Source organism: Heteronotia binoei, chromosome 2, assembly GCF_032191835.1.
Source record: "Heteronotia binoei isolate CCM8104 ecotype False Entrance Well chromosome 2, APGP_CSIRO_Hbin_v1, whole genome shotgun sequence".
Classification (NCBI taxonomy): Eukaryota; Metazoa; Chordata; class Lepidosauria; order Squamata; family Gekkonidae; genus Heteronotia; species Heteronotia binoei.
The window spans coordinates 147,472,198-147,489,645 of record NC_083224.1 but is presented as its reverse complement, the minus strand read 5'-3'; the positions used below and the strand labels follow the sequence as shown (position 1 = coordinate 147,489,645).

General features: G+C 41.3%; 1 protein-coding gene across 2 annotated transcripts in view; it reads right to left on the bottom strand.

The window, feature by feature from the left end:
* Window positions 1-12,006, bottom strand: part of PLPPR5 (phospholipid phosphatase related 5) — a 104,395-nt gene extending 92,389 nt beyond the window's left edge. For both annotated transcript variants that reach the window (XM_060232207.1, XM_060232208.1), the window contains exon 1: window positions 11,578-12,006. In XM_060232207.1, coding sequence (XP_060088190.1) covers window positions 11,578-11,835 — 258 coding nt within the window. In that variant the 5' untranslated portion in view covers window positions 11,836-12,006. The remainder of the gene's footprint in view (window positions 1-11,577) is intronic.
* Window positions 12,007-17,448: the final 5,442 nt, after the last annotated feature.

Genomic DNA, 17,448 nt, shown 5'->3' with positions numbered 1-17,448 from the left:
AATCAAATGTGACTGATTTAAAAGAAAACTAGTTCCAGTTAACTGAATAAAAATAATCAACTTTTACCATACTTCTAAAAGCAATCTTTGAAAAAGTCTCACTGATTTCAGTGGGCCTTAATTTTACATAAGTGAACTTCCCAAGATTCAGCATAAAGACCAAGACCTATTTTCATCCCAAACCTAACATAAGCCACACAGACACTTCAGTACAGGTGCCTGACCTCTGCAATGATGCTGTAAAGCAGACTGCTCTACTGTACCCATTCTTGGTAGCTGAAACTTAATAGAGATTCAGAAAAGCCGGTACAGTCCTAGAAGAACAATACCAGGTAAATGTTAGGGAAAGCTAGTATGTTAACTGCTGCAATGCAAAATGCAAAGTGGATACAGGCTCCAAACACAGTGGATTTCCAAAACTGGACTGAACTCTTTACTTCACTAAAATCAAAGAGGAAAAAATGTTTTGTCACAAAGCACTGTCACAAAGAATTCCCACCCTTTAAATTATATATTTCCTGTATTTATACATTGCCTCCCAATTGGCTCAAAGGCAGTTTAAAATAAAAAATGGCAACCTGGGAAAGGTCATTCTTGGTCATGGTACCAAAATTTTGGAACTCTTACCTCAGGGAGATTCTTCTGTCTCCATCTGTCAAGAGGGAAACCACCTTAAACTAATTGTCCAGCTAATTCCAGTTAAGTTCACTAATTCTCTGCCTGTGTTAGCTGCCACCACTACCCTGCTGGTGGTTACTCTGTCAAGACCATCTACTAAGGGCTGTTAATTAGCTCACGTAGTTCAGCTGTGAATCTAGTATGGGAGGGAAACTCTCACCCTGAAATGATCCATGGATACTACCCAGAGATTGGTTGAGGTCGAGGTTATGGCCAGCGTTTTTTTAAATTATAAAGAAGAATCCTCATCCCTTTCCTCTCTATCCCTCCATGAAGCCAAGGAGATATCTGTATTATGCTCTGGAATTTTAAACTTTAAGAACCAAATGCACTACGTTAGGACTCAAGTAAGATAGCTAGTCAGTTTTGTTACTTTTGTGCATTTACAATGCCAGTGTATATGCCTTGTTTTTAATATCTTTTCTTGAATTTCTTCAATAAAGGCTTCTTTTGCTTTATAGTGTGTGTTACTTAAGGAGTTACTGAAACCAAATCCAAGTAAAGCGTGTTTGCATTACCAAACCAAGGCAGGGTCAGCCTTGACATCCTCTGTTGTTGCCTTCCTCCAGCAGACAAAGACTTTTTTTGTTTTGTTTGGCATACCCCAAATAACTGGTATTGGCCCTCCTCCCTGGTTTTGGTGGTGTCTGTTTCTGTGTTTTAATTAAATTGTTTTATATATTACCTTGAATGCTGTTTTAACATTGACATGTTTCCATGTTTGTTACCTTGGGGACCCTATTGAAATGGAAAGGTGCCATAAAATGTTTCAAATAAATATATAAATATTTTAACAATTAAAATAATAAAGTAAAAAAAAAACTAGCTGTGACAGAAGGAGGCACTAAGGTTAAACCCTATCTTTTAACCATTCAAGCTCAGGTTTGCCTCTATGAGGTAAATGCAATAAAGGAGGTTATCATTGTATTTATTATGGTACAAAAATTCCTGCACTAAGCACAATGTGAAGGGCACATATGCGGGGCCAACACATAGTGGGCACGTGCTGAGGAACTAAGGCTAAGTAGGGCTCCTTGGCAGATGTCCCCAAAATTTAGTCATGATAAACACCAGTGCTATGTTGTACATAAAGAAGCTCTTAGTAATTTGAGTCTGAGTCAGATGTTAATCCTTGCTTGCCAGGAATCTAGTCTAGAAAGAGCAAAAGATGCTCTAGATTTGTTTTGGGGTCTTTTGCTGTCAAGTTGCAGCCAACTTATGGCAATCTCATAAAGACATTCAGAGGTGGCTTGCTATTGTCTGCCTCTAAGTAGCAACCCTGATATTCCTTGGTGATCTCCCATCCAAATACTAAAAAGGGCCAACTCTTTCTAGCTTCTGAGATCTGGTGAGATCAGGCTACCCAGGGCAAAGCAGGAGCTTAGGTACCCTCTTTAATTGTGACAGAGGAGTGTCCATTTCCCTCTGCTTCCTTCTATGCTGTAACTGCACAGTAACACAAAAAATGGTAGTTAAGCAAGACTTTGGAAAATGCAATCAGCATTTTCAGATGCAAGCACAGAACCTTTGCTAAAAGTTAAACAGATTTAACTTTTTAGACGCTATCAGAGAAAATAAACACAAATTAGATACACTTAGTAAAACACAACCTAGCTAGATGTTCATCACTCTGGGAAGCAAAAAAGACTTTCAGTCAGAGGTTGCTCAGCATTGAACCAAGAAAATAATGCAGGCAACATGTTCTGTTGTTAAAGCCAAGACACAGAGGTTGCGCAGGTGAGCTCATGACCCATATGGTTTCCTCAACAAACTGCAATGGTCTAAGCTCTAGTTCCCTGTGAGATGTGCATATTAAAACTAATCAACTTGAGCTAATACTCAATTAATATGTAAATTTCAGGTAAGCACACATTTCCCAAACATCATTTCCTTAAAGTGGATAATACAAGTGTGTGTAAAAGAGACAAGAATGATGTGGATGGGTTTCCAAATGAAGCTGCATCTGATATATCATTGCACTCATGAGAATTTCATTGGGCATGGAACTCCTGATATCTCCCCTTCTCATGACCTACCTCTGCCTCTCAGTCAGCAAAATCTCTACAGTTTATCTCAGGGACAATGAATTAGTAGCCACTTCGCAACAACTGCCACACAAGATAACTGTGTCTATTTTCAACCAGAATGTAATTACAGATGGTATAATGTCTATCATGTATTTGAGAAGCACCCTCCTCTTCTGGTGGAGCAATCCTTTCCTTGAACTAGGTAACCAGTCTTTGCTGAACACCTGGGATAATGAGCCCTCTTGGGTGTTCCAATACTCTCATTGATAAGTGCATGAATAAACTGGTTGCTGAGTAGCTAAAGGGTTACGAAGTTGGGCATCATACTCTAGCTGTATGAATACGTGAGACAAGGGAAATACATGAATGAAAGACAGAGCCAACTTAACTTTATCATTTACTTTATGTACTTCATTTATACCCTGTCTTTCTCCCCACTGTTTATTCCTACAACAATACTGGAGGTAGGTCCCAGGGTCACCCATTAAGTTTCCATAGAACAGTGGAGATTTGAACCTGGGAATCCAAGATTGTAGTCCAACACTCTAACCACTATACACATTGTTTCATAGCAAGTCCATTCCTTTTAGCTGATCAGGTTATTCTTTAGAATTGATGAAATACTGAAGACTACACTATATTTTACTCCTGGAAAACCATGAAATACAACTTGATAAACCTCCAGTTTTCCATATTTTGGTATACGCTGACAATGTATTCTACATAAATACAATATATTTTAAATATTCAATTAAAATCATGTTGTATGGGTCCCTCAATTCATACCATGGATATTCACCATACATTTCACAGTTATACAACATTAATACACCTTATTCTAAATGGCCAGACTAACTTATGCACCCACAACACCAGCATTTCATTGTGGGCTAACTCCACTCTCAGATTACAGGCTGGCCCAACAAGCTAAAATAAAGTAAGATAATAATGATTGGCATCCTGATCCTAAACACATTAATGAAAACATTCAGTCCAGCTGAAACTTGACATGCCATGAAAAAGGCACATTACAGTGTACAAAAATAATGGCCAACAGATACAGGCTTGATAACACATCCATCAACTCTCCAGTGACATTACAAAAAGCCCCCATTAAAAAGAACTGTGTGTGTCAAACAAGATGAGGTGATATGGAAGTTCTGACTGTGGCGTTTAATCCATGATCAGTGCTTTACATCTGTTGATGCTGAAATTGTTCTTACATTGTATGATACCTGCACATAGCTTGATTGAGACTGATTAACAGCATAACTCTGTTTATGTTTGCACAGTAAACTCTACTGAAATCAAAAGAATGATTTTTAGAATATTCTCATTTATAGCAGTAGGTATCCTCTAGCATGCAGTGGTCTTTGTCCTTAGAATCACAGCTTTAACACAATGTTGCATGGAATAAAAGCCTGCCAAAATAAATTGAAATTAACCTCACGTACAGTAATGTGCTCACAATCAGGAAGAAAACCAGCATGATGCAATGGTTAGTGTTGGACTAAGATCTGGGACACTCAGGGCTGAAACCCAGGAGATCATGAAGCCTGCTGGGTAATCATGGCCTAGTGGCTTCCCTGCAGTCTAACCTACTGCACAGGATTGCTGCTGTAAGGATAAAATGGAGGTGAACAAAGCTGGAAACAGCTTTGGACGCCCACTGAGTAGGGAAAAAAGAGATAAAATATATGAAGAAAGTTTTCATAAAAGACAGAAAACACTGGAAGCTCTGAATACAGAACAGTATAAATGTGCATTGTAAGATGGCACTATCACTATTCTGTGAAAAAGCAACTGTTTTATTTATTTAGGTGAAATATTTATACCCCACCCCATAATAAAGGTTTTCAGGGAAGCATTCAGTCTGTGGAATACATTAAACAAAAGTAAAATAAAACAAATTAAAAACAACAAAATAATTAAAATGATAGCCAGCGGAATTAAATTGTCTTGGTTCTTGTCTTCATAAGATAAGAAGGTGTGTGATAATAACCACAACTATTTACTGAAGATTACACTCCTTGCCACTGGTAGCAAACTAATGCTAAGCTAACCCTGCATGGTCTTGCAGGGTCCTCTCAGGTTCTGGAATTAGATCCCAAGAGATCTAAACTGGATCTTAAGAAATCTACAACATCCGCCAAGGCAGTGATTATGGAACAGTGCTTCACCTGTATCATTTCCTAAATCAGATATCCTCTTTAAACTCTAGGTAGAAGGGGAAAAAACAGGTGTCTTTTTGCTCTCACGAGGCTAAAAGCAAGAAATGGGGGGGGGCGGGGAAGGATTCAAAACACACACACACCAATGACTTCTTTCTGCAGCTAAAATACATATTTAAGGAACCATGCATAGATTTCCAGCACCATGTACAGATTGACCTTAAGAGTGAATTCAGAATAGCCTTTAGTATACAAAATGTAATGAATAAAGGCCAGTTTGGGCTTCTTTTTTTGTAGGTCTGCCTAATAGCCCGTTACACTTCTATCTTCAAAGGAGCTCAGTGAGTACACAGTTCTTCCCTCCTCTATTTGATCCTCATAACAGCCCTACAAGGCAGTTACAGTGAGTGGCAGCGGCTCTCCAGGGTCTCAAGCTGAGGTTTTTCACACCTATTTGCCTGGACCCTTTTTTGGAGATGCCTGGGATTGAACCTGGGACCTTCTGCTTCCCAAGCAGTTGCTCTACCACTGAGCCACCATCCCTCCCCATTGTCACATTAGACGCGCTAAAAAAAAGTATGTTGCTTCAAAACTTTTTAATTCACATTCTTCTTCCCAAGATTAGTAAAGAAATATTACAAGTCCAATAAAAAGATGGGGAGGGGGGTTAAACTTTAAATCAAAGGAGTAAGGAAAAGTCCTACAAATTATTTTAACTAGACACAAAAAGATCAAGCTGTTGAATATTTACTAGCTGCCAATACACAGCTGAAAAAGCGACCAGCCCCACTGAGTGGGGGCGGGGGGGCTATACAAGACACCATAAATGGCACTGAACCAAAAATTTCCATTTCTGTATTACTGTTCAGACAGGAATCCAGCAAGAGCACATTTATTTTCTCTTAAAGAGATTTCAGGACATAATACAAGTTCTAAAAATATCTTGACATATTGTGACCTTTGGATATTAAGTACTTCAATCACTTAAAGAAAAGAAAATTCTCAGTTCCTTACTCTGCACAGCCTGCATTGGCTTCTGACAGTCCTCTGGGTACAATTCACAGATATATATTTTGGTCATGAAAAGCCCTAAAAGGAGTGAACATCACATCACCAGGAAATGGCCTTCTCACTCTGCCTAATGTTCTACCACCATCCCTAACATTGGCCAATATCACTATTTTGACAGTATTTATGGATAAAACTGCAATCCAAGAAGAAGGGCAGGCAAGAGAGTCCTTTTTAATGTCTCCTCCACTAACTCATAACTGTCTCCTTATGAGCAACACAATTTTTTTCTTCTCAAATATTAACATGGTCCAACTTGATTCCATAGGCCAAGGCACATTAACCCACATCTAGAAATATTTTTGTGAGCTGAAATATTTTTTTGCAGAAATTATCAAAATGTAACTCTTTTTCAAGGATTTTTCAATCATATGTTGAGAAATGTTCAATTAATTATTTAGATTGTCTTAATTCAAGATCTCAAATTCAAAGCTAGATCAGATATCTGGCCAGAGCAGATGTCTCCATGTAAGAAATCAGCTTCCTAACCAGATGTAGTTGCAGGAAAAAGCATTTTTGTGGTCATAGACACCTCTTTCTCCAACAGGAGTCCAGGATTTTGCTGCCTTACTGATCACCACAGGGCTCCTCACTGTTATGAGGATTTAAAATAATTCCCAACACTCTAGCTTGACCAATAAACCCAACCCAAGATAGGACTGTGTAAGCAGTAGTACTTTTAGCCTGCATAAGAATCAATATAATTAAGTACCACCTTACTTCCTTTCTTTGGAGAAAGGTGAACTAAAGAACTTAGAACAATAATATGATAGGCATATAACCTATCAGCTGCCCCTTCCAATAAGTGATCCATGCTTCACCAACAGATAACTTTTAAAGTGTTCTGTAGCACACACACCTTGTCCAGCCTAACAAAAGGATTCATATTTATTAACAGCTTTAGGGCCTAAGTAGATCTGATGTCCAGAGTTCCACGTTAATTTTCCTCTTTACAAAAATCAAGTATAAATGTTGGGGGATCCAATTCAGATTGGGGCCATGTCATGGGGAGGGGGGATTAGTCACCCTGACTCCACTGCCATTTTCCCAATCTGAAACATTCCTAGGGAGCTGCTTGTTGTCCTGTTGTAAAACATATGGTTTCCCAAGAAGGAAAGCAGTTATTTCCCTGGGCCATTTCAGATTGACATCCCCTTCCCTGTCCAAATTTGGCCTTGTCCCCTAGTTTTATGAGAACAAGAAACTGTGGGAGCGCCCTTCATGGAACTCTCAGCATTAAACTCGTTTGAGCTCTCGAACAACTCTAACACATTCTAGGACCCAGTTTGGTTCTTTCCACCCCTGCCCACCAAACTTGACAAACTGTTAGCTGGCAAACATATAATTTTTACCAGACACTGAAAGCACACTGAGAGGAGAGGAAAAGAGAGAACATATCACATTAGGCAATCTATTGTATCCCAAGTTCCTCTGACCTGCTGATCAAATGAATGACGCAAGTTCTTCTGAGCTGCTCTCCCTGGACTCACTGCTATTTTGCATCTCAATTAGATCCATCATTAAAATGTCCAGTTGATTAATCATGTGCGTTTTAGGTAATGTGTTGATTAACTGATTAACGCTGTATTTGATTTTTAAAATATGTTGTAGCAGGTATTAGTTTTTAAAATGTAACAGGTATTCTCTTAGAAGAGACATTTCACCTGTGTGAGAGGAGAATATATTTCTAAGTTATTATAATATTTTTTAAAAAAGAGTTGCCTGATCAATGACATATTTTGAGTCCCATTAAATTTCAAAATAGATTAATCTAACCAATTAATTAACTAACAGATGCAATCAATAAAGCAATATGTTTCATATATACTATGTCCATCCCAATGTCTATTATCACCTGCATTTTATCTGCACAACAACTCTGTAAAGTAGTCTAAGACACTCAGTGAGCTGAATTTTAGAATGAATAATGAATTATTGGACTGAATTATGCTACTTGCAGTTTGTAAATGCATTCTGTAGGCTACATAAAGGAAGATGATGTACTGGATGGCCATTTTTAAACAACATTACCAAATAAAAGTATATTATTAATATGTAACTTGGAAACAGTGTATCTAAAAATTAATATTGGGAAAGTCTGCTTGTCAAAACGTATCAGACTGTTTTGTATTCTGTGATGTTAATCATGTGAAATGAATAATTAAGAACTAGGTCTCTTCCCATGTGTTCCTCCTTTCTCACTAAGCAGAATGCTCATTCAATCTCTTTTGCAACTTCCACAACATAAAATGAATCATGTATAACTTAGTATATAAAACTGTATTACTTGACATAATTATGTACTATAATAGTATATATGTATTAATTTTCTTATAAATCAGATAGCAAAGACACTCAATGAAAATGCAAGACAAAGCTGCAAACTGTTGCAAAGTGTGCTGTATTCATTCCAACAGAAAAACATATTTGATAGAAATTTTTGAAATGGTCCCCAAAATTTCCATTTTTTCCATTAAAAAGCACTTAATTAATAATGTATATCCCATGGATTTTTTTCCCAATGCCTCCTTCCCCCCTCTCCCAAAACATCCTGGGGAAACTCTTTTATTAACAAATGTTTCTCTTCCCCGCCTCAGGGCTTCTTATCTTTAATCTGTACAGAAGCTATCCAAGAACCAAATGATGAGATTACTTGCACAGTTCAATTACACAGAAGACAGCAGAAAGAGTAGAAGCATCTCTTGCTACAGCAGACTTTCTTAAACTTTGGACCTCCCTTCTACACTTACACTAATAATCTTTGTTTCACATGAGAATGTATCTCTGACCACTTTCCGTGACATGTTACAATCACTGGACTGGAGTAAAAATCCCACAGCTCACATTTCAAGCTGTTGCCAGATCATTACCCACTTAAGTGTAAGGGGAGAATGTGGAATACTATAAAGAAAGAAAACTTATGAGCTCCTCCTAAAGACCTTAATAGGGAAACATAGGAACAAAGTTGTTTATGAATTTTTCTTCCCAAAACATTTTGTGGTCACAGAGCATAAGGGTATTTGATGTAGCATTAACTTTTATGGACCTAAATTCTACTTAATCCAATGGATGAAGTGTGTCAGGAAAAGATACTGTTGTGGACTTGCCTCTGAGAACTGTACTGTGGTTCAGTCTACCCTACAGAACAAAAAGAAGGGTCATGCGTCTTAACATAGGTATCTCAGTGACGGGCCTTGAGTGTCAAGAAATGGTTTTGTTCAAGTGCTCATCAAGGTTTGGAAAATGTGCTTCTTGCAGCAGATGGGTGTCCATGTGAAAAGGAAGCACCATTTTTGATACTGAAAAGGACAGAGAGAAGTTGCTTAAAGTTTCCTGAAGCACCTGGAGGTACAGAATCTCTCTCTCTCTCTCTCATTCAGATGCGGTGAATCCATTGTCTGCAGGAGTGCATCTGTGCTGCACATGTATATGTGTATATAAAGCAAATATTACAAACATGTCACAAATCTCCAGTGCACTCTTCTCCAGAGAGAACCAACCAGGTAAGCACTAGTTCCAGGGACCTCTCACATGACTACTGAGAACACACATCCATGTCATACACCACTGGATCATTACTGCACTTGAATGAATCCCACTGATTTTAACACTGTTTTGTGTAGTGAGCAAAACCCAACAACTGATGCAAATACATTTCATGTAAAGGCAATGTGCACTTAACTTGGCATGGTGTTCATACATGGAATCTGCTTTAAAGGGTATCTTCAATAAGGAAAGTCTTACATATGAACATATGAAGCTGCCTTATACTGAATCAGACCCTTGGTCCATCAAAGTCACTACTGTCTACTCAGACTGGCAGCAGCTCTCCAGGGTCTCAAGCTGAGGTTTTTTCACACCTATTTGCCTGGACCCTTTTTTGGAGATGCCAGGGATTGAACCTGGGACCTTCTGCTTCCTCAAGCAGATGCTCTACCACTGAGCCACCGTCCCCCCCCTTTGTCAACAAAGGTGTCTACTACCTATGCTTGCTAATAATTCCATTTTATACATCTCATGAAGTAAACTGCAACTTAAACTCCACAATCTGAAAAAAATGCTATACTCTATAGTCTCACTGTCCCCTTTCCCAAAATCAGTGGAAGATTTTTTTTCCCCTCCTACCTGTATGTAAATATGAGAATACAACATTTTATCTTGCACCATCACACAATGTAACCAAAACCTGATTATTTTTTTTAGTTAGGCTATTATACAGTTAAACAACAATAAGGAATCCCTCCTGGATTCTTTCAGGTTTAGGTTTACAACAGTGGAAAATGCATGCCAATATCAAATTATTTCTAGCCAAAAACGAGCCCAGCATACTTTAACAAATTGTGGATTCTCCTTGCAAAGCTCATTTGATATAATGGGAACTATTTAAGATTTTATTCTAAAATTTATTAGGGAAGTATGTTGGTGAGTTCCAGTGTTGAAAGACTGTCATCTGTAGTGCCTTCATGAAAAAGGGGGGGGGGGGAATCCCAATGAACAGAGTTCATGAATAACTGCAGCATCTTGCTTTTAGAAAAGCGCGCGCGCGCGTGTGTGTGTGTGTGTTTGTGTGTGAATCTATATATAACCCAGTCTTAATGGCCACATACTCCCTTTTCTGTTTATCTGTTCAATATGGTCAGGGATTATTATATGATGCTAATGCTTTTGTCAGTGGCCATTACAACTTGCACATACCACTGAGCTGTTTAAATGCATATGTTTCATTGCTTTTCTATTAGTATTCCCACCCCACATAGAGAAACCCAGCTGAACTGTACTAAAACACACCCTATCTCTACAAACACACACACACACTACTTGCAGGATACTAGATTGTTTACAAGATTTAGCTTGCACACTGTGTCAAAAGATGCACACCCCATTAAGTGTTGCCATTCATATCCCAAAAATATACGAAAGCAAAAATTCAGAACAACGTCTGCTCCATTTTAAAGAAGAATCCACCATCAAAAGTGCCCATACTTGTCATTTCCAGTGGCTGAAACATTATCATATGGCCATTATCAGCAGCAAAATGCTCCCCATCAGTATGTGATGAACACATGGTTTAGAGGGGAGAAGTAAGTTGGGAGGGGGGTTATGGTAGTTAAAAAAAATAAGAACAGGGGATTTCACAATCACAGTGCGTTGGCCAAAACAGAAAAATAAACCTGAAGACACCAACAGCAGTCTTTAGAAAATGGCTCTGGAGGAAGTAGTAGGGTGTCCCCAGGTTAAAGAGGTGCCCCAGTGGTGGCGGGAACCTCTTAAGCGCAGACTCAGGTGCCTCTTGTCCTGAGGGAATCGGGAATGAGCAGAGAATAAGAAGTCAGTGCAAGGGGGGGGGGGGGGCACAGTCATGTAAGAACTGCCCCAAAGTGGCCCGCCATCCATCCCCGCCCCCATCCCACTGATTCTTCCTTCGCTGTGCAGCGCTCCTCAGGATTTTCGGGCCCTCTTGGATGACACCCTGTCAACAAGTTGAAACCTGAAAGGTTTTTTGGTGTAGGCGGGTGTTTGTTTAAAAGGCATCCCTGAACTGAGTGCTACGGAGGGGGGCTGTCAGAGCAAGGGAGGAAAGAGCAAGAGAGCAAGCGGTAGGAAAGCAGCCGCCGAGGCTGGAGCACGCTTACCACCAAAACGGGCACCCCCGCCGCCAGCGAGTAGAGGAGCACGGGGGGCACGGCGCTGCTCTCCTCCGGGCCCGGGTAAGGCTTGCGATAGGCGTTCTCGTAGCAGAAGAACCCCTGCACGTTGACCGCGAAGGTGTCGGTGTACTCGAAGTAATAAGCCAGCATCACAGTCCCTGCCATGATCACCATCTGGAAGTAAAGCATTCTGGTAAGGAGGAGGAGGCGGAGGCGAAGCAGAGGCGGAGAGGGCACTGGCATGTACTCCGGCGGCCGCGGCAGCCCCCCTCCCCGGCTGCGCGCTCCGCCCGCTTCCCGGCGGCATCCACCGGCGGCGAAGGCGGCGGCGAGTCCCAAGCAGCGGCTGGAGCTGGAGGAGGAGGAGGCAGGGAAGCGCCGGGGCGCTCGCTCAGGCGCGAGGGGAAGGGGAGGAGGAGGAGGCGGCCGAGACCCTGGCGCCGGCTCCTGCACGTGGGCAGCAAGGAAGCCCCCAGAGTCCGGGCCAGCACGTGGCCTACGTGAGGGCGCCTGGGGAGGGGCTGAGGGGCCAGGTCGCGAGGCTCAGGGACCGGCGGCGGCTCTAGGCAGTCGTGCACGGGGCGGGGCCTCGGGGGAGGCGAGCGAAGCAGCCGGCTGGGCGACGGTTCCCTCCATGGGACTCCCCTGCTGGCGTTTGAGTTGGGTTGGTTTTTTTAAACGTGGTTCGCTTAATCCCGCAAGCAGTCGCGTCCCACGCGGAGCCGAGGAGACGTCTGTGATTTCCACGCAGGCGGCCAGAGCACCCTCCTTTCCGCCCCCCACCGCGCCCCTCAGCTTTCCTCGGTTCCAAAGAAATCAAAAGTATCCGGCGATTCCGAGCCAGCGACCCTTCGCGGGCTAAGGCGGACGGACGGAGCCCTCCCGGCCTCAGCAGCTGCAGCCCCGCAGCCGAGCGGATTCCTCGCCGCCCGCTCGTTCAAAGTTCTCCTGCCCTTTCTTGCCAGGACGATCCAGCCGCAGACGCCTCGCAGCCCGCGCGCCACCACTGCTCGGCTCGCAGTCCCTCGCCTCGCCTGCAACCAACCCCCTGCGAGCCGCGCAAATGCCGTTTCCAAGGCTGCCTCTGCCTTGCGAGCTGGAGAGGAGGGTGGGCAGGAAGGTGGGTGGATGGCTGGGAACGGTTCCTTCGCTCGCCCCTCTCTTCCTGTCCCCCTCCCCGATTACCAATTGGAGTTGCTTTTTTGGAGGAAGAAAAAGAAAATACGCTTTATCAGCGGAAGCAGCAACTCCCCCGTGCTCGTCAACCGCAGCCACAGCCTCCCAAGTGCAATAGATAGATATATATAGAGCCCCTTCTCCTCCCCCTCCCGCAACTCGCTCCTTGCCAGCGCTGGCATTGCAGCTCGCGCCCGCCGTCACAAGCATCAGCATAAAAGGGGGATTTATCGGAATCTGTCAACTCCGATCGGTTTAACCCCTCTTGGTATAAAGGGGAGGGGGGATGTTCCTGTGAAAGCGGGATAGCAGCAGTTGTCCTACCCTGCTACAGCTCCCAGCCTAAAAAGCCCCTCTGGAATCACTCCAGCCTCCGTTTTAAATATTGCTAGCAATGGCAAGGCAGATTTCCTTCATTTTGTTCATTTCTCTCCCTAGCCTATTGCCTTCCATGTGTCCTTCATTCCATCTTAACTAAAATATGGTACCGGATTAAATCATCTGCACCAGTTAACTATTCCATTCATTTTCTTCCACTCTGTATTACTGATTTGCATGTGGATTTTTTCCCCCAAAAAAACAGCACACCCCCAAAGCAGCATTGATATGATTGTTGATGTGATTTCTTCAAGTTTTTTTTCTGTGTGAGGTTTTAATCCTGTCCACCTTTACTCATTTGCATTGGTTCACTCATAAAAAGAGTTTTGAGCTATGTTTATCACAAAATGGGAGGGAAGATGGTGTGGTATCCCCAGATCTCATCAGATCTCAGAATTTATGAGCCCTGCTGGATCATACCAATGGCCCATCTAGTCCAGCATCCTCCATGAACCTCTCTAATCCCCTTTAAAAACTGTTTATTCCAATGTCCATCACTACATCCTCAGGCAGCAAATTCCACATTTTAATCACTCTCTGTGTAAAGTATTTTCCTTTGTCCATCCTGAACTTACTCCCCACCAGTTTCATTGGATGCTCTTGAGTTCTAGTATTTTGGGAGAAAAAGTTTGAGACTCTTTAGGAGCTCCAACCCCCTAATCCTAATCATCTTGATTGTCTTCCGCTATACTTTTTCTAGTCCTTTTGGAGATATGATGACCAGAACTGTGCAAAGTGTTCCAAATGAGGCCACACCATAAATTTGTACAAAGGCATTATAATATTGACTGAGATTTGCCTTTTTCGCTGAACACTGGATTTACACTTTCATCGAGCTATCCACTACAACCCCAAGATCTTTCTCCCTCTCAGTTTCAGCAAGTTCAGACCCCATTAGCCTATACCTTTTTTCTCCTGGTGTGCATCACCTTACATTTACCAACATTGAACTTCATAGAATCATAGAGCTGGAAGGGACCTCCAGGGTCATCTAATCCAACCCCCTGCGCAATACAGGAAATTCACAATACCTTCCCCTCTCACCTCCAGTTACCCGTGCTCCATGCCCAAAGGATGGCAAAAAAATTAGCACTGATGCAACCCTTCCTGCCCTCCCTCTCATAATCTGCCTAAATCCACAGAATAATAATTGCTGTCAGATGGCCATCTAGCCTTTAAAAAAAAAAAAAAAACTTCAAGGAAGGAGAGCCCACCACCTCCCGAGGAAGCTTGTTCCATTGAGGAACTGCTGTAATTGTTTAGCCAAAAACTCTTTTGATTTAATTTCAACTGATTGGTTCTGGTCTGACCTTCCAGGATCACAGAAAATAACTCAGCACTGTCCATTATATGACAGCCCTTCAAGTACTTGAAGATGGTGATCATATCACCTTCCAATCGTCTCCTCTCCAGGTTAAACATTCTGAGCTCCTTCAACCTTTCCTCATAGGACTTGGTCTCCAGACCCCTTACCATCTTCATTTCCCTCTTCTGTAATTGTTTTTAAATCATTTTGTAATAAATACATGTATATATTCATTTCTTATATGTTGTTATTTAAATACTGGGTCCTTCAATTTGGATTCATTTAACCTTCTAGGTTCTTAATGCATTCATTTGGGTTAAGTTTTTTCTTCCCTTTTTTTGTTTGTTCTTTTTTTGATTCTGAACTGGTGCCATGTTAAAGGTTAGCACATTTCTTGTAGCAATTGCTTGGAGCCTAGAATATAGTTAATCAGATGCATGAAGCAAATTTTCAGTCAGCAGATATTGCTATTCACATGGGAAAACTGAATATTGGTGTTAAAAGGCCGTAGAAGACAAGAGGTGTAGTGTGTGACATTTCCACAAAACATTCAAAAAGTTCAAGGTAAGCACAGTAACTATCTATAACAGTCATAATGGAGTTTGTTTAAACCCCCTTTTTTACAATTAACACTACAATCTTCTAGAGAGTTATACGTAATCCAATAATGGGTTTACTCTGAAGTAATTCTGTATAGGATTGTGCTGTAAATCTGATATTAGATCCTAATTCATCAGTTATCCATGCTACAATACATCTGTTAATGTTTGTGATGCGGCAAAACTCCTTTTTGTTTATAAGGAAGAAAAGCAAATGTAATATTCTTTAGAATGAATTCTTGTGATCTCTTCTAATAAGTATTATCTGTGTTGAAGGAATTTTGGAGAGAAAAGAAAACTACACCAAGAAACTAGGTTATTTTCCAAGAACCCTTTTTGTGCTGTTTGAAAACTAAAGGGGAGAGGAAGCAGCAAAATTGTACTTGTGAAAAAACAAGATACCTGAAATATTCATTTCCCTATTTAATGTTGTACCATATTCAGTTAATCGATTTGGCCATGTTTCATACTTATTATATATTACTTTTTTATTAAATGTTGTTACATTTTATTAAATTGTTGTTATTTGTTATTCAAGTTAAAGAGTTACAAAAACAGATTAAAACCGGTTTTCTTTTAAGTCAATTTAGTTAACACCCATGGGATTTATTTCTGAATTAGCATGTCTAGGATTAAGATGCAAGTCCACAGTTACTCTGATAAAAATAATGAAGACTCTTACAGCATCATAAACAGATTAATTGTGGCATAATCTCTCATGAACTAGATATACTTGGTGAGATGCCTCCAAGGTTTATGTCAGAGACTGACCTTGTGGAAGTATTTACCAAGGCCCATGACCATGGGTCATTTCCCAGCAGGAGAAATGCCTTAGGGTAGCAGAAGAAATAGAGCAAGGGAACTTTTCCAAACATTCCTCCCATAAGAAGATAAGAGACTGCCGGGGTAGGGCGGGATATAAATCAAATAAATTAAATAAATAAAGCAATTGCAGGTGGGCATGTACTGAGGTGGTTAACTCTTACTTCCAACATATTTTTTCCTAGATAGGATAAGCGTCTCGCTGGAGTCAGCTAGTAGTTCCAGTTAGGAGGGTCAACTGTGTCTGGAAAAATGAGCAGGGTAGAATTATCATGCCCTACCTTAGTGCCATTACCTTTAAATCCAAATTCCATCCCCACCCCATGGCTGCTTTAGTAGATCTTCAGCAGTTCATCTAGTCATGACCTGCAGGAAAGGAGAAAAAACTCTACCAGATAAGACAGAACAACTGGATGCTGAGTTTGCAAAATGCATCTTTACCTATGCCTGGTCAGGAGATGACATCATATTCCTGCTAAACATCTCAAATGGCACATTATTTCTCATTTACCTAAAACCAGTGCATTTATACCTAACAACTCTGCAATCTCGTCTAGGTTTCTCTTTGTTTGGGAATGGATTATGTGGAGTTCAGTTGGGAATTATTAGGAAGGGAATTGAAAACAAATCAGCCAGTATCATAATGCCCCTGTATAAATTGATGGTGCAGTCTCATTTGGAATACTGTGTGCAATTCTGGTCACCGCACCTCAAAAAGGATATTATAGCACTGGAAAAAGTGCAGAAAAGGGCAACTAGAATGATTACAGGTTTGGAACACTTTCCCTATGAAGAAAGATTAAAACGCTTGGGGCTCTTTAGCTTGAAGAAACGTCGACTGCGGGGTGACATGATAGAGGTTTACAAGATTATGCATGGGATGGAGAAGGTAGAGAAAGAAGTACTTTTCTCCCTTTCTCACAATATAAGAACTCGTGGGCATTCAATGAAATTGCTGAGCAGTCGGGTTAGAACGGATAAAAGGAGGTACTTTTCACCCAAAGGGTGATTAACATGTGGAATTCACTGCCACAGGAGGTGGTGGCGGCTACAAGCATAGCCAGCTTCAAGAGGGGGTTAGGTAAAAATATGGAGCAGAGGTCCATAAGTGGCTATTAGCCATTGGCCTGATCCAACATGGCTTCTCTTATGTTTTTATGTTCTTAAGTTCAAAACAGGGATGGGCATGAACTGGGAAAATGACAGTTTGCGTTGGTTCATTTGATTGCCTGAACTGGTGGTTTGTGGTTCATTTAATTTCTCAAACTAGTTTGTGGTTCATTTAGTTTGAGAGATGGTAGAACAGCTCCCTTTTAAGTTAGACCAAACTCACAGGAAGTCTTCAGCAGGCTCTCCTCCACCAGCCCTCCAAATTTGGTGAAAACTGGATTTGGGATGTTCAGGTTATAGCACCCCAAAGCAGGTGCCTCCAGGAAAGGTTGGGTCGCTGAAACCACAGCAAGGAACACCTTCCTGCCCAGGAAAGATGTTTGAAAAATTGTCCAGCTGTGTAGGGGGGAAAGGTGTCCCTTAAAGCCTCCCCTAAATCAGCCATACAATAGACAACAACTGAAC